Source organism: Ptychodera flava, chromosome 9 (genome assembly GCF_041260155.1).
Source record: "Ptychodera flava strain L36383 chromosome 9, AS_Pfla_20210202, whole genome shotgun sequence".
In the NCBI taxonomy this organism is placed as follows: domain Eukaryota; kingdom Metazoa; phylum Hemichordata; class Enteropneusta; family Ptychoderidae; genus Ptychodera; species Ptychodera flava.
In genome coordinates this window covers 34,103,396-34,125,962 of record NC_091936.1, presented here as the reverse complement: position 1 = coordinate 34,125,962, position 22,567 = coordinate 34,103,396, and the positions used below count along the sequence as shown (strand labels likewise).

Sequence of the window (22,567 nt, the reverse complement as noted above, 5' to 3'; positions counted from 1 at the left end):
TTCGTACAATATGAAACAATTACTGCAACAGTTATCTGTTTTTCACCGCAAAACATGTCCCTTGAGTCTTTTAGGGTTTGAAGGGAAACCACATGGTTAGTTTAGACATGGCATCGCGAATTCACGGGTTGCGTGTTGCACGTTGGGAAACTGACGAGAGGAATTTCATTGATCCAGTGGAACACCTACAGGGAGGCACACGGGGATATGACGTGCGGATCTTGAAGGAATGTGAGTGCATGCAAAACAAACCTACTTGAAAAAAAAATTAAACCTTTTTTGTTAAATCCAATATGGCCGCCATGATCACGTGACCTTCTAGGTGGGTCACATGACCTTTTGTGCATTTTTCTGATGCTCTGTCATATTGCAATACTCTTATAAGAAAAAAAGATACAGCTCATGCTCAGTATTTATAAGGCCATATTTCCATGGAAAACTAAGCACAGGAATGCATGTATAAAAATTAATTACGCAGTGAAAGTGTTAATCAGGTGAAAACATTTGTAAAATCAACAGAATCGGAAAACACTCAGTAGCCAAATGATAATAAATTATATATAAACACCCGCATTTTGGTAAAGGTTATGCTTGAAATTTACCAAATAAATTAGTTGAGAAGATCGAGAGACTCAAGATATACTCAAAGGAGAATTAAAATCACCGTGCGATCAATCTATGCAAAGATAAGGGAAAGAAGATTTTTGTAGATACACAAATTCCGACAAGCGAAATTTTTAATGATGTAAGCTGTGGCGTATTTCTTTGACCCTGATCAGTGGTTCATACGCGATATTGCGACGAGCTTCAGACAAACGATATCGAATAATTAGCATGGAGGCAGCTCTACCAGCATTTCCAAACGATGGGAGTGTGAAATAATAGAGCTATTGAGTCATCCACTCTTCAGCTTTAATCATTTCCCTCCATGAACATGATTTGGATCGTGCGTCCCTTTTCGCAGAGCGAAGAAACCAAAAAAAATTGGTTGAGTGGACGGCGTAAGTACTTGTTTCAAAATGATACAAAAAGAGAACGCTTTACGCGTCTGCCGGGATGTAAATTACAAATACAAAATAATTTTAGTTTCCATATTCGGTGTGAAAGTCATCTTTTTGGACGTCCTTTCGGAGAGGCTGCCTGCTTTTTTGATCTTGAAACGGTGAAAATAGCATTTCCCAACTGCCTGAAAAACAACATAGTTTGGAATCCCGCGATCATGAATGTCATTCTGACCCCGTGCGTACTTGGATGAATCCTTTACAATGTCATTAAATCCTGTGTAAGTTTATCGCGAGTTTAGTAATGGTTTACCACTGAAATGAAATGACTTTCGAAAATAAAACCAAAGAGAGAAAAACTGGCAACGTTATCGATTATTTTTGTTGCACAGGTGTAACAAGTGTGTACTTGATCAACTATAATGAGTGTTGTGTAGGTGTTATTTCACGCATACTGTATCATCTGTGACACATTGCGCCCTTTTGAACTGATGAGCGCATGCGTATAATTCGACAGAACTCGGTTTTCAGAGGTGGCGCAACACCCCATTTACCGATCTGCATTCCCATATTACAAGTAAAGCTTAATTGCGACGGGGACTAGGGGTGGCTGCCGATTCTCGAGGAAGGTCACAGACTATCCAACTTAGACAGGGTTACAAATAACAACTGACGATCATGGAGAATTGTAAGTATATTTCTACTTATGGCTGAATGACTGTGAAAAGTTTGTTGGTGTGATCACAACCGACTCGTTTATTCTAGTCTAAGAATAAAGAATTTTTTGAATGATCGCTTAATCTGTATTTGCATTGAAAGTGAAATATCTTTCAGCCTATTGAACCCGTACATAATTGTTCATACATTCATTAGAGTGCGATGTTTTGTTCTACTCCCTGAATGTATGATTGAGATTCCTACTTTAGACCAACCAAGACACTATGTTTTAATGTATCGGTATAGAACCAGACCTGAAATGTTGGGAATACTCATTCAAGACCTGAATTTTCGAATCTTTCAAAACCATGGAAGAGCTTACTGACGCAATTAATTATGTATGATAAATTATGGCATTGTATGCTGTTTTAAAATATGTCCTACACAAATGACAAGAAATCGTTTGCCTTTTAAAACGACATGTCGGTACAAAATCTTACGATTACAGATACGAATGGGAGTGCAGAAGTTGAGGCAGCCATGTCCCCTAGGCTAAACTGCACTCGGTCGGCCATGAGTCAGTTTCCCGTCGACGTGCTGTTCACGAGTACCCAGCGTCGCCACGGTGCTATACTGCTGCACGTCGTGGTAGCAGCCTATATGATCTACGGCCTGGTAGTGGTGTGTGAATTGTATTTTGTGCCTTCGATAAAATGCATTTGTCACAGTGAGTATTTACCATGATCGATATAAACCTCAAAGACATTTCAAAACATTTTTGTGAGGTCTTGTACTGCAAGCACTAAGGACCTAGAGCATTTATGAAACACGCCGTGTCCTATCATTAACCTGTAGTAGGTTCTACTATCCTTTAACCTGTTCACCCCAATTCCCTGTAAACAGGTCCAACACAATCATTCATAACAATGGGTTTGGGCAAAACCATGGTGGTGAAAGGATTAAACTACTAGTACTTCTTGGATCTCTTCCTGATCAGAAACTGAAGAAACTGCATGATGCAAAACGCCGCTTAAAAACTGTTCTTCTGTATAAATGCTATCTGATAATTTTCTTATGACTTTCAATCTGATATTGCGGTCTGACAGCTCCAATCAGAAATTTATAATAGTTCGCCATCTTCTCTTTGCTGAAATCGAAATAATGTCGAAAAAACCGTCCGTTTTTACAATAGGCACCCATAAAATCGTTCATTTTTGTTGAAAATGTTCCTAAACTGTCGGTCGATTCAGTCAATAGGCAAAGGATGAAACTAGTATCTGATATTCGACGCGCACTTCAAACTATACATTTCACTGAGTGCATGTAGCTACAGGTACCAGTTCACTTCTTTGTCACGATTGTCGTGGGATCATGCAAATGTAGGGAAACCTTTGGTAACCTATGTTTACTCTTTGACCCTACAATTCTAATAAAATATGGAATGATTCTGAAGAGAAGGAGGGTGGACTACAACGGAAGTAGTTTTGTCACTGCAAAATACCTCCATATCTCACAACCTCTATTTAAACGAATGGGTGTCTCCCTATAGACTTGAATTACTTTTCCCCATAATGTACACATTTGCCGGCTGTACGATAGACTGTCCTCAAATCTGCTGGTAGTCAACAAAACATACGGTCAGAGTGTCAAACCGTGTCACAACGATTATCAGAAAAAAAGAACGTAAACATGGAGCCGCGTATTTGTCAGCCTGTAAATGTGTCTGCTGCATACTCTTTACCATATGTGCATATTGTCTTTGTGAAGAGGAAGCTAAGACATTCCGTCAAAAGATAGGATGAGAATTATATTGCATTTCCAGTTGCTATGTAGTATGCGCTCGAAAGTAAAAGACCTAAACTTGCTCAAATTTCCACAATGAAACTTTCGACAATTCTCTTACCAAAGCAAGATTAAAAATCAGGGGCCACCATGCACATTTGGTACAAAAGTTACCTGAGATTTACTGATATTTAAAATTCAAAATGGCCGCCATCCCTGTGTTAACTCTCTGAGGAAAAATATAATTTTCGAATTTCAAAAACACTAAGATGATGAAACCTTTTCTTTCATCAAGAGTTTTAAAATGAGCCCTTCACAAGATGTTGGTCCGAACAGAATTGATAAAATTTTGAAAGTCCGAATTTCTGCTCCAGAGGCGCGCTCTCGCAGTCACTGAGTGACCCGCCGCGCAAGTATGAATCACTATCCCAGTCGAGCCAATTTATAAAAGATGTCTGATTTTTCGTTTCTAGCTAATTTGAAATGAAATGCAAGATGTCATGAGGCCAATGAAAATGCTTCCTGTAATCAGAACTTACCCATTTTCGGACACTGACCCTAAAGCTGTGTTCCCGCTTTCATATGGCGCATGAAGATACATATTTTCTGTTTGCTCTGTGTCATAGCGAGAAAAATAAACGAATAAAATAAATATATAAACAAAACAACAAACATAGTAAATGGAATGAAAACTACAGCGGCAAACCTAACGAACCATGTATCAAGAAACACGTTTTTTTAAGAGACGCATTTCGTCATTCTATCAGAAAAACTCAAAAGTGATCTCTTCAAATGAAACGTCACGGTTCCAAAACATGCCGATCTCGCCTGACGTGTGTGATTTTTCAAGACAGTGAATTTGTAAAGTGTATATTAAGTTTCCCGTCAGTGCTGGGGAGACGTTTCAAAGAATATGAAGTGTCAGTGTTTTTTATATCTGCTTATTTGTACCAGAACCAACCTGGAATGGCATTTTTTTTTCAATTGTGTTAACACTGCAAGGTTACTTCTGTACGAAGAGTGTAATTATTGTTAACAGATTTCCTTATTGAAGTAAGTTTAGAACAGATGGCGTCTAAACTTGCATTCAGCTATTTGCAAGAACAATGCACAACATACACAAACATGTTACTTGAAAAGAGATACTCCTTCCTGCTTCGTTACGTAAAACCATAAACTATTTAAATATATAAAATGTCTGAACAAAAGACGAGGTAATGCGACAGTCAGGTCACAAAGCGAGTAATCAATAGATCAAAATGATCAAAGGAAATCAGTATGCGATCAGTATGAGAGTCCTTGCATGACAACGACAATATGTAGTATTCACAATAATGGCCCTATATATGGATATAATGCATGAGTGACGTAACGGTCGATTAACATAAAAGGCAATACTGTCATAACTGTTGTGGTAGTGACAGTGCCCTGTCCTTGTTACGCATGCATATTCCACTAATCACCACGTTAGATATGTGTGTTCAACTGAGTGAAAGAATACCTATTTCCCTACCTAGCGACCTCCTCCCCCTCCCTCCCTCCCTCCCTACCTACCTACTTACCAACAAACCTACCTACCTATCTACCAAATTAGGTGAACTCGATAAATGATATTTAAAAGTTTAGATCTGTTTCACATGAAAATTAGCCTGCCAAAAAGAAATTTTATGCCAATCTTATGGGAATTTATGAGGCTAGAAAGTCACCTATTAGTGTCTGTCTCCGCCCCGTCCCCCCTCCGCCACTCTCTCTCTACAGTGGATTTTCAACAAGAACAAAATCCCGCACGTACAGTTGTTTTACCGGTTCCATGATGCAGTGCGCGCCAGGGTATACAAAGCGCAAGTTATTGCAGCGTATGTTATTCATACTATGGATTACACCCTGACCTATATTCAGTATGTTTATACCTATCCTATACGCGAGGCAATTTTTGACATTGCAAATTTGTGCCATTCTTGTATACCAATCTGTTGTACAACACAAAGTCAATATGTTTTTTGTTATTTTGAGTGTGTGTATACGGTGTTTTGATACAGCCAAAGCAATGCATTGTGGGATAACCGGTAAAAGGTATGAGAAGAAGGTACCTTCCATTATTGTGAAGAAATTAGCTCTATTCGTCACTTTCTCTCCGTACAGGCTACTCAAACGTTGGTCTCTGCACTTGTTTTGTCTCGTTTAGATTATTGCAATTGTCTCCTTTCTGGTTGCCCTAAACAGCTTATAGACAAGTTGTAAAGAGTGCAAAATGCTGCCGCTCGTCTCGTCTGTAATGCTAAAAAGTATGATCATGTACATGTTCATCCCCTTTTGCAAAAATTACACTCACTGACACTGGCTGCCTATTAGTTCTCGTATCCATTACAAAGTTGTATCTACTTGCTTTAATTCACTTACAGATACAGGACCGCAATATCTCTCTGAACTTCTACATCAATATACTCCAAAAAGACAACTCCGCTCTTCCTCAGATACTCGACTTCTCAGTATTCCAAGAGTTTCCACAAAGACTTTGGCGAGAGATCTTTCTCTTACATTGGCCCTGCATTATGGAACAAACTTCCTTCTGACCTTCGCTACTCCAAGTCTACCCTTTCCTTCCGCCGTTCCCTCAAGACTTTTCTCTTTAAACAGTAGTTTAACCTTTTTCGTTTACGTAGTCTCCAGTCCCGGTGGTTCAACATTTCCTCTGTTACATCGTATTTTTGTCACTATTGCGCCTAGAGCTCTGTTCAGAGATTAGGCGCATTACAAATGTATTTTATTATTATTATTATAATAATAATTATTATTATTATTATTATTATTATTATTATTGTACTTGGGCCTCAGCCCAAGTACATTTGTTTTCATTCCGTGGGAAAAAACTGTAAGGTATAACCATTTCTGGCTGAGACCAGGGAGGGCAAAATGTATTGGCTTCATCTTTCTTGGCATAATAAATGGCGTAATGATGTTAACTGAATGGAAGTGCTGCTCTCAGCCAGTCTTGAATAAGTGAGATGTGAATATAAATGCTTCTCTATCTGAGTTTTTGCCACAAAATCTTCTGAATATAATCAAACTGTGCATCGAAATGCAACAATTAATGCACCCTCCGTTTCCTAGGCGATGGCACGACCCTTGCTACATCCACTGGACGAGCCAAAGTGGGAGGAGTAATTTCGGTTTGGTCGAACAGGAGGGCTCGAGACCAGAATTTAACATTTAAACTTGAAACATGTTTAATCACTGACAAGATGTGGATTAGTGTTAATCAAAGAGAAAGTTTGAAAAGGAAAGGTTTTATATCCCGGACACAATGAAAAACATTACGACTGGAAACTGTACCCCCGGTTGAGAATAGTAATGCCCACAGCGATGGAGAACACTTATCCTTGAGCTGAGAAAACCAGACCATCATTTCGAAATAGAGCTGCAGATTCGAGAAGCTCGTTAAAAATAGCTAGGTACACCCCATGAAGGGGTGGTTTCGAGTCTTGAGGGCAAATTTCGCCTCCTTCATTTAGAAATCGTACGTTTGTTTTTCCAGGGAACACATCATTTGACACAAAATTTGCATGAAAAGGGGTCGCCAGTAAGCACGTGGTCAAATCTGGCATAAGAAACAATATGAAATGTTGGGTAAAGCCAGTCCAAAATAAACTGATTTGAACTTTTGTGTTTTGTAATTTATACCACTGCAGTAACATGACTTTTTTTGACAACATCACACAATGTAATACGTTTTGAAACTGAATACTCCGACGTATTCTGTGTCCCCTTTGCTAAAAAATACGGTATGCCGATTACCATGTAAGGAGATGATGACGTCAAGACAGATTTGTAGTGCGTTTGGTCTTGGATGGTGCACGAAGTTTTGTCGAGGTAGCTTGTGTATTTATTTCCTAAATGGGAGATATTAGGGTCGATCTAAAAGAAGCCGAAAAATGTTATGATACTCTAAGCGAGCTGAACTCCAATGCGAATGGTTGGATAATTTGGAGGATGTCTAGACTGATCTCGTCTCATTAAGATTATTTGGCGGTCAGTATTGAATTTCAACTGCGTCACAAGTTTGCGTCGAACGGTCAACGAACGATATTTTAGAAATCTGGAGACATGGCACATCGCAGTTTTATTTTAGTATTTTATATTTTACAAAAGATGTAAGAAGCAATGATTTTGTTGAAAATTCTGAAAAAAATATAGGAAGATTTGATCGCGAACACATTTTCACTTGGGGGTCAACTAGCCCTGCGTACGATGCTGTGTGTTCCGCTACAGCTAACCGCCCTGCTCACCACAGCCCTGCAAAGACCCGTACGTTGGGTCGATGACTTCAAATCCATTTTGGGACTTGACGTAAAAAGCCAAATTACTGCCGAAATTCAGCGTTCTTGGGCCCAAGTCGTATCCCAGCCTACCTCAGCTACTCGATCGCTTCCAAAAATGACAGTCTTTTATTCACTTCTCGTAAATAACCGTCGATGTCGGCAACTCTCTCGCTGGCCCTGCGTACGATGCTGTGTGTTAGCTGTAGCACATAGCATCGTACGCAGGGCTAGGGGTCAACATGGGGTCGCAGCCATGTTGCCTCAAAACTTATTTCTGTCTGCACTCAAAACTCAAAATGTCGCAAATGAACCTGAAAAATCGATGTAATTTTGTCAAACTTCGGCGAAATTTCAGCCTATAGACAAAATTTCATCTAGGTAAGGTAAATTTATTGAAATTTGATCGACAAATAATCCTGAGCTTGAACGTGACGCGTGACAGCTCGCCTTCTCCGGGAAGTCATGCATCCGGCCAGCTGCCCATATGGCCGGGTGCATGAGATTGTTTTCAAGCGACGGCGGCAGACCGTACGGGGCTCTGGATATGAACCTACCGCCGGTGTAGCTGTAATAACTGTTGCGTTGTTTTTAATCACCACGGACGAAGTCCGAGGGGACTTATAGGTTTGGTCATGTCCGTGCGTCCGTCCGTCCGTTCACGCCTAAGTACCCAACCCCATACAGATGCACGTCGATTTGTTTCACAATGCTATCAAATTTGGCCGTGTTAGAGGACTTTTTAGTTTACACCTCCATAGACTCCCATGTATAAGGCAGTTCTCCATAGACTCGCATGTATGATGCCAAGAAAAATAAAAATTTAGTTTCTCATCGTATTCATATTGCCTAAAGGATGCAGTGACACAGTTTTTTTGTTCCCCACGGATAAAGTCCAGGGGCTTATAGATTGGCTCATATCCGTCCGTGAGTCCATCAGTGAGTCCATCGGTTCACGCAGATATCTCAGACATTTTGACAAAATATCATGTGACCTTGGTGACCTTTGACCTGAAATATACATTATTGTCCATAACTCAGTAACCACAAGTGCTAAACCTTTCATATTTGGTATGATGGGACACCTTATGACGCCACATATTGTACCCATTAATTATGTGCATATCTAATTATGAGCGAGCCAATAGAGCAAGAGGTCTGATTTCTGGTACTAGTATATAGGGATAAGTTAACAATATAATTTGTTTGACAAAACTTCACGTGACCTCAATGACCTTTGACCTCAAATATACATATTTGTCCACAACTCAGTAACCACAAGTGCTACACACCCTTCATATTGGTATGAAAGGACACCTTATGACACCATATATTGTACCTAATTAATATGTGCATATCTTATTTTGAGCGAGCCAATAGAGCTAGAGGTCTGATTTTTGGTATATAGGAATAACTTAGCAATACAATTATTATGACAAAATGTGACGTGACCTCAATGACCTTTGACCTCAAATATATATATTTGTCCACAACTCAGTAACCACAAGTGCTACATCCTTCATATTTGGTATGATAAGACACCTTATGACACCACATATTGTACCTGATTAATTATGCGCATATCTAATTTTGAGCGAGCCAATAGAGCTAGAGGTCTGATTTTTGGTGTATAGGAATAACTTAGCAATACAATTATTTTGACAAATGTCACGTGACCTCAATGACCTTTGACCTCAAATATATATATTTGTCCATAACTCAGTAACCACAAGTGCTACACCCTTCATAATGGTATGATGGACACCTTATGACACCACATATTGTACCTCATTAATTATGCGCATGTCTAATTCTGAGCAAGCCAATAGAGCTGGATGTCCGATTTTGGTATATAGGGATAACTATAGGGTAGAAATCTAAATATGCCCATCTAAATATTAGACATCTACCATCGAGAACAAAAGAAATTTGCTGTAATTTGAATATTTAAGAAGTTTAAGCAATTCCCGCTATAAATAAAGAACCCCTGCCTCAAACTCCACAAAAGTTGCTAGACATATTTTGCCGTTGTCATGCCATTGCTTCGTTTAATAACCAGTTAATCAAATGCCTCATTGACAGGAGGAAATTGAAGACCATATTTGAATAGTAGTATATATTGTCCTCAAAATTACTCTATCATGGCCCAAGTACTCATTGCCTTCAGCAATACTGCCTTGTTATTATTATTATTATTATTATTATTACCTTGGCGCTTGATGTAATCAGTTTCCAAATCGCTTTTTCCAAGAGTAGTAGTCGTCTGATTATCTGATTGGTTGAATCCTAAATATATGTGCAATGATGCCCTTTCATGATATCTTCAATTAGTCAGTAGGATTTTGTCTATCATTCACCCAGACTGTTCAACATGGGAATCGTTGCAAAAAAGGGCAACTTTACTCTTTTAAAAATTGAAATGTTAGAAATTGCAGTTACTCTGGAAACTCACACTTACTTACGTTGTACCTCCAACAACTTCAGCTAAAAAGAAGCGAATGGACAATGGTGGTTTTCGTCACAAGTAGACCATTTTCTACTCACCAAGCTTCCACATACTACTTTCATTTTTACATTGTTCTGTATCGGCAGGATAAAGTATGATTTTCGAAAGACTGCGATGAATCGTCGCCATTGTCAAACATGTCAATGTAGACATATGCATCAAAACTGTCTTCCCACGGGGAAGAAATTACTGGCGAGAATTCTTTGATTTTGCTTCTAATGATGATTTGCCAGGATAATTGACATGGATTTCTCTTTCAAAGCTTTGAAGTTACGACCGGACGTAGCGGGCGCCACCTTCATGGCCGTCGGCACATCCGCTCCAGAGTTGTTCACTGCAATCATAGGTAAGTCAACGTATCACAACGTATACGGTAATCGAACTGCAATATTTCCCTGACCCCTCCATGACCTAGCGGAATGTAATATTCAAATTAAACATTTTGTTCGAAAGAATAGTGCCGTCTTTTTCGTTTAGAAATTAATGAAAGAACGCGTTCAATATGTTAGAACGAGCATTGAAGTAATCTCGTTGATTCAGACTAAAGGAAAGAACTGCATACACATTTATGTAGGTGTTCATGTATTTAAAAAGTCATCTAAGGGAGCCTTCAGTAATTACAGGGGGGGTGGGCCGGGGGAATTGGGGGGAGGGTCACTTTTTAGAAAACAGTTCAAGGGGGAGGGTCACTTTTTATAAACCTATCTTGGGGGGAGGGTCACTTTTGACAGAAGCTGATATTAAGGCCAAAACTTTGATTGTCCGTGTGATATTTCCTGAATAGGAAATCACCAACAAAATACGCACACACTTATAGACCGCCATGCATAGTGAATTGACATTTGGTGAGATTCCAAAATCAAATTTCTTACACAACCATAGACTTGTAACCACTCTAGTCTAATCAAGAACAATAATCTAAATAATCAAGCATACATAAATGCACAGATTTATCTAATTTTGTACTGAAAAAAAATTATTCATAGTTTCATCATAGACCCCAATGCATAGTGAATCAACATTTTGGTGAAATTCCAAAATCAAATTTCTTGCACAACCATTGACTTGTAAACTTTCTAGTCTTATCAAGAACAATAATGTGAATAATCAAGTATACATAAACGCACAGATTTATTTAATTTTGTACTGAAAAAAAATTATTCATAGTTTCATCATAGACCCAAATGCATTGTGAATCGACATTTTGGTGAAATTCCAAAATCAAATTTCTTGCACAACCATGGACTTGTAACCATTCTAGTCTTATCAAGAACAATAATGTGAATAATCAAGCATACATAAATGCACAGATTTATCTAATTTTGTACTGAAAAAAATTATTCATAGTTTCATCATAGACCCCAATGCATAGTGAATCGACATTTTGGTGAAATTCCAAAATCAAATTTCTTGCACAACCATGGACTTGTAACCATTCTAGTCTTATCAAGAACAATAATGTGAATAATCAAGCATACATAAATGCACAGATTTATCTAATTTTGTACTGAAAAAAAATTATTCATAGTTTCATCATAGACCCCAATGCATAGTGAATCGACATTTTGGTGAAATTCCAAAATCAAATTTCTTGCACAACCATGGACTTGTAACCATTCTAGTCTTATCAAGAACAATAATGTGAATAATCAAGCATACATAAATGCACAGATTTATCTAATTTTGTACTGAAAAAAAATTATTCATAGTTTCATCATAGACCCCAATGCATAGTGAATCGACATTTTGGTGAAATTCCAAAATCAAATTTCTTGCACAACCATTGACTTGTAACCACTCTAGTCTTATCAAGAACAATAATCTAAATAATCAAGCATACATAAATGCACAGATTTATCTAATTTTGTACTGAAAAAAAATTATTCATAGTTTCATCATAGACCCCAATGCATAGTGTATGGACATTTTGGTGAAATTCCGAAATCATATTTGTTGCACAACCATTGACTTGTAACCACTCTAGTCTTATGAAGAACAATAATCTAAATAATCAAGCATACATAAATGCACAGATTTATCTAATTTTGTACTGAAAAAAATTATTCATAGTTTCATCATAGACCCCAATGCATAGTGTATTGAATGACATTTGGTGAAATTCCAAAATCAAATTTCTTACACAACCGTAGACTTGTAACCAATCTAGTCTAATCAAGAAAATTGATATCAATAATCAAGAGTACACAAATGCAAATATTCACCTATTTTTGTATTGGAAAAAACTATTCATAATTTCATCATAAACACCATGGATAGTGAACCAACTTTTTAGATGAAATTCAGAAATCAATTTCTTGTACACAAATGCACATTTTACTTCCCTAATAAAGCAAAGTACATTTAAATACATTATCAAACATATATAAAATACAGATATAGCACGTTTTGTGGGGGTAAATTGTCAATAATTTGCCTGATAGACTCCATGTATTATGATTTGATATTTTTGGATGAAGCACTAAATCAGCTACATCTTGCCTTCTTATAGTTAGTTGCACAAAATATGGTGACCCTCCCTAAACTGTATGAAATACCATATCTCTTCAAAAATTCTTGCGTGATAAATTGAGACTGTCCCTCCAAAAACACCAGCCCTCCCCTCTGTAATTTGTCCCTAAAATAACAATTGAACTAATTGTTATGTAAATTAGCTGATACTGTTTTAGTTATTCCCGGGGAGAATACCGCAGTGGTTGGGGGGGAGGGTCAAGTTTTAGAATGTCGGACAAGGGGGAGGGTCACATTTTAGACAGGAGGATTGGGGGGAGGGTCACATTTTACGGTACAGGTGTTTGCGAAATTCCCCCGGCCCACCCCCCCCTGTAATTACTGAAGGCTCCCTAAGGAATATGCCATGACGTCAGCAAAGGAACACAACAGTCTCCCTGGTCGTGGCCAATTGGTCACTCTTTAAGTTGCCCCTGAATACTTAATACGTTAACACTTGTAAAGTTTCATTTTTACATGGCCGAAGCACGTCAATGAAATTAGCTATTTAGAGAAAGTGTTATCGCCTAAGAGTAAACAATATAATTTAAAGGGCACAAATAAATAAATGAATAAAATTCACTGAAACAATGGTAGGTAAAGTAACTACCTGGAAGTGACAATTCAGACATTAGTTTACCTGTCACTGTCACTTGACCAATGACAAATATAGGTCCTACCTATCCACGTCACACGAACGCAGGCATCGGCATGTGTGGCAATCCAATAGGGATTGTGTGCCGTAAGAAAATGAGCATGCTTGTTTCTCGGATGCCGTAAACCTATAAAAAGAAGTGTATTAAAATTAATTGAGTGTGTACTATTTTTTTTTGCTCTGTAATTCAATAGCATATGCCAAATTCTAGCCCATGTACAAATTGCTATGTGTCTGCTCCGCTTTGTTGTTATTAACCACTTAAATATAGGCATGAATCTGTACAGAATCTGCCCGTTGAAGCTTATATACGCGAAACTCCAGTTTAAATGGGCACAAAAGGCAGCGGCGCCTTTACAGTGCACAATTGGAGCTATACATGAATATTCCTTATCGATAATGAGTCGGTATCTCCGAATCTGCATCTAAAATAACTTTTATTAACGAAATTCATACATATGAATACCAACATGTCGCGATTTGAGCATCATAGATGCCTTACCAGAAGCCAACCCTTTTATCACCTAATTGAAACTCAACATCCAGGATTTTGAAAAATGTCTTAACACTTAAACTGACCAGCTAAATAGAGACACTGCGCTTTCCTTTAGTTTTGATGATACACACCAAGTTATCAGACATGTTTTATTTGATTAACCCCAAACCGCCTTCTGCTAAATTTTGAAAATTAAAACCATATTTAGATGTTCCTCCTCTTTGTCTTGAAGGAACGACGATCGCAAAAGACAACACTGGATTTGGAACCATGATTGGATCGGCAGCTTTCAATCTAACATTCGCAATAGGCATTATAGCGGTCATAATTGGAAAGGTAAGTAAATGGATATTATATGCACACATGACTTTCCTCGACATGTTCGGTTAAGGTTGCCTTGTCCTGGCTTTGCATAGTGTTACGGAGTGAACTCATTCCCTAAGACTTTCACCTGTACAGTCATGAACATTGGTCAACCGCACATACATTATTATATAGGCTACAGTTGTATATCAATCAACATTAGCCCATTGAGTTGGACAATGAAACATGACGTCATGAAGTAAATGATTCAAAGCCTCCTAATGATCAGAATCTGATTTCTTCATGACCTTAAACGCAATTCTAACATACAATGAGGACACTTACAATCTTGAGATGTGTCCTTGTAGAGGTGTAAATTTAGCGCTAGCTTGCAGTGCCGTGCGAATTAAAGGGGTTGGGATGGTCTTTGCCCCTTTAATGTGTGCAATGAAATAACTATTGAGGGTATTCACGGTGGAGTTTTGACCAAACAGTCCGCGCGGCTGGTAAAATCCGCAATTTACAGATGACACTTCAGAGTAACTGATTTTACCGCCAGTACGGCAGTCATGCTTGCGATAATAGACTGTACAGCAGGAGGCACTGGACCATATTCATATTCGCAGTGGGGATAGCTGACTATAAACAAAGACTAAAATGGGTTCCCATCTAAACAAACTTACGCTTGTTATACAAACAGGTGCAATTTCCCATTGTCACTATCAGTGCATGAGTAACATACTTCTTTATTCATAAAAAGAACATACTTAAAGATCGGGTAATCTTCGGAGAGGCGAACAGGTAGACTTGTGTAGAAGTTTTAGGGAGTACCAAATATCACACTTTGATCCGTCTATCATGCAGCACACATGCGCAATATATGAGGGGGATCCACGTGCCACCAGGAGCGATACTAACATTTGAGTGTAAGGCCATTTCATGAGCCCTTTAAATTTTACTTAAATATTTTATGAAAGTCTTGGAGGAACGAGTTGCCTCCGTAACGATGACAGGGGTACTTTGAAACACGATTTATGAGTCTCATATCGGTATTGAATCAGGTATTTACTTTTCAAAATTTTGTCTGACAGGAGACTCATATAGACTGGAGACCATTTGTTCGAGATTCCGTATGTTATGTTCTGAGCGTGGTAGCGGTGACTCTCGTTGTTAGGAACGGCTCGGTAACACTGTAAGTTAAACAATAACTACAATATCTAAACCACAGAGGTAACGTAACATTTAAGTTCGTCCTTCTAAATACTCTTAAGCTTATTTAGATACGCACAGCTAACCCAGAGTAACACACTCTCGCATGAGTACATGTTTTGATGACTTCATTTTCAAAGTTTTGTCTGAATTCAAAGGTGATTTAGCACAAAACAATATTTAAATCTCCAGTGGAGTTACTTTATTCTCTCCTACTTGTTCCTGTCGTTCTTTCCCATCTTCAGCTCTAGGGGAACATCATCAGTTCAAAGCTGGCCAAGATGTTGAAGTCGGCAAGTTCTACGCGAAAAACTTTCCCCTGTGTTTCGCTTACTATTAACTATTAACTATTCTATGTAGCTTTGTCAATACCAGTGAATTTCGTGACGTCGCCCCCAAGATTATTACTGATAATGTATCCGATTATCCGGTATTGTGGCCCAAGATTTTTCCCAACCTACAAATTCATTGGCATTGCCAAAACTATAAAATGATAGCGATAATGTCCCCCTCCAAGCCAATAACGGACTGAAGCAAACTTTGCACTCCATTATGTACTCGGCTTAGCCTCGGACATTATATCGTGAAAAGTTCACTTTCGCCCATTATGAGCCTGGAAGGGGCACATTATTGCTTCAATTGTACAATTACTGTTCTCAAATGTCGTAATTTTGCAGAGTTGAGGCAATATCCCTCCTCCTCCTCTACGGAATGTATATTCTAGCCGTGTGCTTACCATCTGTGTTATCGACTGGAATTCCGAAATTGTGGTCGAGGTGTCGGGAGGAGAAACTTGCTGAAGACAAGAATTCTGAGATTATACCAATGTCAGCGCTGACTCTTGGAAAACAGTACGACACAATCAAGCAAAGCGACGGTATCTCACGAATACCGGAAACTGATCTCACAGAGAAAATGAAAGAAGTTGAGACAGCTGATAAGTCAGCAGATACTAGTAAGGATATCAATTAACTCGAGGGTAGAATGTGCTCGGGGACTGATATTTGGACTCTCAAATTGTATAAATTATTGTCTAGTCTACCGATTGTCGGGACTCAGTTCAAAGCTCTTGGTGTGAGAAAACATTTCACTGTCTTAGTTTCTCGAACATCGAAAATAGTATTTTTCCCCCTAGAGCTCACATAGGGATAGCGGCCATTATGAATTTCAATATTGGTAAATTTTCGGTAATTTGTTTCCCCAGTGCTAAACTTGAATTGTGACCCTAACTTTTATTCTTAATTTGGAAAGAGAGTGGTTGAAGGTGTTATTGATGAAAGTTTTAAGCGAAAGTTTAAGTCCCTTCACTTTCGAGGCGCATACAGGTCTTTCAGGTTGACCTTTTACACATGCATGTTCATCACACACGTTTTCTTCTAAAGTACACACAGAATGTGTTCATAAGCTAGACATTAAAGTTGCCGATTCATTATAGATCTGTACTTTCTTAACTTGATATCAAATATTCAATCACGATGCGTTTCGATCGTTTGCGTCCGCTTGCACGGGTCCGTTACTTCGCACTAACTACCTGATTTCGGGAAGCATCCAGCTACCGGGACAGGAGACCTTGGCAAGCGAAGATGACCCCCTTCTGGCAGCGGCGTCCAATGAAATTACTCCAGCTCATGAGTTCTCGACACACTTGGGGCTAATTCACACCTTTTAAACCACTCTTTACACTGGTTTGCATGTGCATGCACATTGACCAGAATGCACAAGGATAATTTTAAATTCAACCACAAAGTAAAGGCACAATAGTTGCGACTTTTGATAAAATGCTTGGTATGCATTATTTTTATTCTTAAAAACAAGTATACATACCTTTATTCGCTAATGGGAGTTCAAAGTACATGGTATGAACTTTTGTACCATTATGGAATGTTATTGTTGGCCAATTAATTGTTCTCTTGACTAAAATTATCGTGTTTACAAGTTTAATAAGAGGCATGCCGATAGTGTTTTGGAAGAAGATAAAGGAATAGTGTATTTACCAACAACACACAAAAAACAAGGAGTATGGCTATTATTGCTCCCCGAAAGTTCAGTTTCATTTTCAAAATCTTGAGAATAGTTGTCAAGGGCTGTTGACGGACATAAATATCGCGAGAGTTTTGCCCCAACTATCCCCTTAACCACTGGCAATAATATAATTGTCTGAGTTAGTATCACCAGAGTCAATAAATCGTCGCCGATTATCCGTACAAAGAAGAAAGGCTTTAATTTACATGATGCGATCAAAAGTTTTTCAACCATTTTATTTTTTAAAGTACTGTTTCATGTTATTTTTGAAGGAACCGAGACAAACGACGACGAATTAGTATTTCCCGAATCTGAGTCTCCGTTAACGCCGCCATCGTCGCTATGGAAACGAGCATTGTGGGTTATAGGGCTTCCATTAGGCCTACTACTATTCATAACAATTCCTGATTGCCGGCAACCAAGATGGCGTCGATGGTTTGGACTAACTTTTCTCATGGCAACTATCTGGCTTGCTGTAACGGCATATATTATGGTGTGGACAGTTGTAATTGTTGGTGAGCATTACAAAGTCTTATATCTCTCATGCATTCAGTGTGTTGCAACAATCAAAAAGATAGGACAAGACATCAATAGAACATCGATCTGTTGAGGAAGAGCCAGGATTTACCCCAAAGAACGGTCGGATGATGTTTGACAAGTGAAACTTTTGTGCGTGACTGTAATATATCAGATATATATTGCCTATAGAGGGCAGCAGAACGCAAGGATGAACAGACGATGTAGACACACAGACAACTCAAATGATAACAACGATTGCGAAAAAAGACAATAAAGGGGAATTACAAAGCTTATGACAAGTGAAAACAACAGCTACTAATTGTGAATGGACATTCTGTTGAGGAGATAAAGTACTCTAAGTATTGTGAAAGTGAAACCCATAATGAATTTTCGTTTACTGTTGTTTTTTATCAAGGAAACACTCTATACATACCAGATGAAGTTATGGCATTGATATTTCTGGGCCCTGTAACAAGTATACCAGACGTAATGGGAAGTTTTATCGTTGCACGGGAAGGTTTGTCATTCATTCATACTATTCCTCACACAAATATTGTTGGCCGGAGTGTTAATATTTTCTAAATTTTAAGGCTTGAAAGTTTGTTCATATAAAATGGCGTTTATGTTGTCGAAAATGTACAAACAGCTGCTGTTTTTTTTCACGTTATGCGAATACTAATGCTGTATAAGTTTCAAAATCCCCTTTCAATTGGCATTCATTGAGATATTCTCTTCAAATTACTAGGTTATTTTTTTGCGTAATCATAGAGCAATCTATTCCAGGCACTTTGCTTCAGTTTAGTCAAACTGATTCCTCACCGTCTTTTGCTTCCAGATTATTGGGACATGGCGTTGTCCACCTGCATAAGCAGCAACGTGTTCGAGCTACTTTTCTGTCTGGGGATATCCTACCTGATCGCATCACTTATGTCACACGGAGGCGCTATCCACATTGTTTTTGCCAATGGACTCATATACATCTCATGCATGTTGGTGGTCACTATCGTGGTGACTGGTATTTTCGTGGTTGCAAACCGATGGCGGATCGACCGAAGAATTGGAGTCCTTTTAATCGTGTCTTACGTGATATACATAGTTCTTGCTGTACTTTACGAATCTGGTGTCTTATGTACTTTACGAATCTGGTGTCTTAGTCCCTTTGAATATTCTTCCTAAGTGTTGACCGACACTGACTGTTCAGCTATGACCAGTAAACTAATGAGCGTGAACAGCGAGAGTAAACAAGCCTTGGATACTCGTAAAACATCTGAAAATTGTTATTTGTCAAGAGGACTGGACTGCAGATCGTATGTGCACATTGCGATGGTGGTATGTGCACATTGCGATGGTGGCCTTAGCATGCCTAATTTACAAACTTTTAGAGTTCTTTCTTGTAGATCTAGATATTTGAAAACTCCTCATTGATAATATCAAAACCTGTAAAGACACTTTTGCTAGTCAGGATTTTATATCAAACTAATTTCACAGGGTTCAAAACGAAAAATTAAAATGAACACTATTTGAACTAATTTGGGATAATTGGATGGTGAAGTAATGTCGACATAATCTGCAAATGTTACCCCATCTGCTTTTCTTTATAAGTTACACACTTGTTTTTATGAGTAATTTGTAATATCGCAACATTCAGCAATAGGGTACCTAACACTTTTGAGAAGTTTGAACAATATGAAGATTCAATGCTTCCAAATTAGTTCCAAGCGTGTTAATGTCTGATCGACGAGATTACATAACATATTGAATCATCAAAACCGCTTGTATGGGTAAACCCCTCTATTCAAATTTTGATTAATAGCTACGCGAACCAAAAATATACATAAATCAACACGTGCAAGGAAAGTTAGTAATATTATTAAGTGTGCTAAAACTTTCATTCGAATCCCACATTCGCAAGTGAAGCAAGGCACATCTCATATGTTAACGGATCAATTGAATTCGATTCATGTAGCAGATAAACTCTTACATACAATCTCTGAACAATATGAGGGTATAAGAAAATCGTAAAATGTACTCACGGGTGTCAGTGACACAAACTGAAATATGATGGGCAATATTTGCGACAATTACACACTTCCTGCCCACATGCCCAGAATATCGCGGCAATGCATTGATTTACCAATGTTATTGGTCGTTAGTGTCTAGGTGTCATGTTACATTTTTTGAAAATGCAGACGTGGTTGGTTATATGCTTAAGGATCTTATACATTGCTGTATATAATTGTTATATCTAAATCTGCATGATTTCAATAAATTACATATATTTTGATATGACATCAACATCGTTGTGTCAAAGTTCTTGAGAACTAGCGATGCTACATTTGATAAGATTCCTTTTATTTTTGATCTTGGATCAGTTGCCACTCTGACACATACATTCGCAGAGGTGATGTTGAACAGTCAAAGGTATACAGTCACCTGTAATCTAAATATGCCCATGTATGGTAAAAGGGGCGTTCCTTGGTATTCAAAATGCCCATGTGAGGGCGCTGTTTTTAAAAAGCAGCTACCCGCTTAAAATCTGTGATTGGTTAGATTTTCACTTTCCATGGTAACTGTGGTAAAATCGGAACAGGTGACAGTATACCTTTAAGGTACAAAGCGCCTCAGGGACAGACATTCAGACTCTCAAATTTCTAAAATTCTTTTCTGATCTACCACTTGTTGGGGCTCATTTTAAAGCTCTTGGAGAAAGAAAAACGTTAACAGTCTTAGTTTTTCGAAAATCCGAAATTTAGGCCATTTTGAATTTCAAATACCGCAAAATGTAGGGCAATTAGTTTAAGCAAAAGTTGAAGTCTTTCACTTTCGAGAAGCACACTACCTTAAAAGAGCGTGCTCCGCGCTAGATTTGTGGACGAAAGACTACTTTGTGAATCACAACAAAGTGGAGTTAGAGTAATGTAATTTTAACCATTGTGTTTGAGCATCGTACAAAACTACAGGCAACACGTCTGTTTCGAAGTAACTCACTCTTGGGAAAAGCACAAAATTGGACCTTCCAACACACTGTACAACACAAAACATTTGAGGCTTCGACTTTCAAACTTTCAAACCTAACGAATAATACGTTTTAGGTCTATCACGTGAAGGGCCTCATCTTAGAGCTAATGGAGTAAATTCTATTTTCGTCACCTTATTTTTTGTTTTTGTAGAAACCAAAAATATGTTAATTTCCCCAATAGAGTTAACACAGGAATGGAGTCCTTTTGAATTTCAAATATTTGTTAAATTCACGGTAATTTGTTCACACAGAACTATAATTAGACGGTGACCCAGGATTTCTGTTGTTGATTTCGACAGAATGCTTTAAAGCAACGTTTGAGCAAATTACAGAGATCTTTCAATTTAAGGTGTGTACTACCTTTAAACGAATGAAAGGAAACTCCATACGACTTGGATGAAACAAAAGGGTACAGAGTACATTACACAGTCGGAATAAAGACGACAAAGGAAGTAGAAGTAGAGAAGTTGCGTCCGTGAAACCGGTAGAAACCCGAAGACAGTACCGATGAACCTGTAACAATAAGGCTATTCTCTCAAGGAATAATCAGAAAGTATATTCTATTCAGCTGCCATCAGACGGCGAAGCGCAATGTATGCATCTGTTATAAAACACTTCTGTACATCCAGGAGAGATCCAAGGTTGATACTCTGTGCAACCGGAACCAGACTGAAGTTGTATTAGTTTTGGTATACAGCTGGTGGCTAGAGAGGGCAAACGTGTTTCATATTTGGTCTACATCATAAAGCGTGGTACTACATTACACGTCGCTTTTATCGGAGGGAAGCGTACTCCCTTCTCATAAACTCGAATGGCACAATTTGTATTCAAACTGAAGTAAATATGCGAAGGTCAGTATATGCATTTGGCACGAATTGAATAGGGAGGAGCGTGTGGCGTGTCTACACAGACTGAGATGGAAAGAGGCTTTATTAATTTAGAAACGCATGGGGTTGTCATCTGTGCATTGAAAGTGATAGAGTAGAAAAGTTTGATGCACCCTGAATAAAACCTAGCATTGCACCTGCAACACTCCGTTTGTAGACTATCCTGTTCGAAGGTGCGCATGCGTAGCCAAGTGGTTTGATTTCAGACTTTATCGTAATAGGAGAGTATGCAATGGATAGCTAGACTTAGAATCAGTTGGGAAATTACCCAATTCTAGACTAACGACGAGGAAAATTCAACCAACAATCAGAAAAATCTTAATATTGTCAACATTTAGCGCATCTTCAGCATAACAGCATTTCCAGCTAGACCCTTTCCTGATAGTTCGACATGTGGTCACCCTGTACCATACAATCAATGATGTCGTTCAAGGAAAACTATACTTTTTTGAAAGAAAAAGACTATATACAAGATTTCTTGGAAGACCAGCGTTTATTACCTTAACAAAACTGAAGGTCACAGATGAACTCAATTCATTTTTAATAAAATTTACAAACCATAAACCAAGCAAAACGGTATGTAGAAAATTTAAATGCCAGATTCAGATTCCTTAGTATCCTTGCAGTAATTAATCAAAATACTGCAAAAAGAAATATCATTCAACAAAAGTATAAAAACTTCAGTAT

At 38.3% G+C, this 22,567-nt stretch overlaps 1 protein-coding gene across 1 annotated transcript; it reads left to right on the top strand.

The window, feature by feature from the left end:
- Positions 1-1,512: 1,512 nt before the first annotated feature.
- LOC139140778 (sodium/potassium/calcium exchanger 5-like) lies at positions 1,513-20,263 on the top strand. Its single transcript, XM_070710187.1, has 9 exons — positions 1,513-1,689; positions 2,167-2,385; positions 10,525-10,608; positions 14,154-14,257; positions 15,316-15,416; positions 16,111-16,388; positions 17,728-17,970; positions 18,390-18,491; positions 18,810-20,263. Exons 1-9 carry the CDS (start codon positions 1,680-1,682, stop codon positions 19,148-19,150), a joined length of 1,482 nt encoding a protein of 493 aa, XP_070566288.1. The 5' UTR covers positions 1,513-1,679; the 3' UTR covers positions 19,151-20,263.
- Positions 20,264-22,567: the final 2,304 nt, after the last annotated feature.

Excerpts from the sequence above, each read along its gene's own strand:
- LOC139140778 (XM_070710187.1), top strand. Across the intron at positions 10,609-14,153 it reads GTTGTTCACTGCAATCATAG|GAACGACGATCGCAAAAGAC; the intron begins GTAAGTCAACGT and ends TTTGTCTTGAAG. Across the intron at positions 18,492-18,809 it reads TTTTATCGTTGCACGGGAAG|ATTATTGGGACATGGCGTTG; the intron begins GTTTGTCATTCA and ends TTTTGCTTCCAG.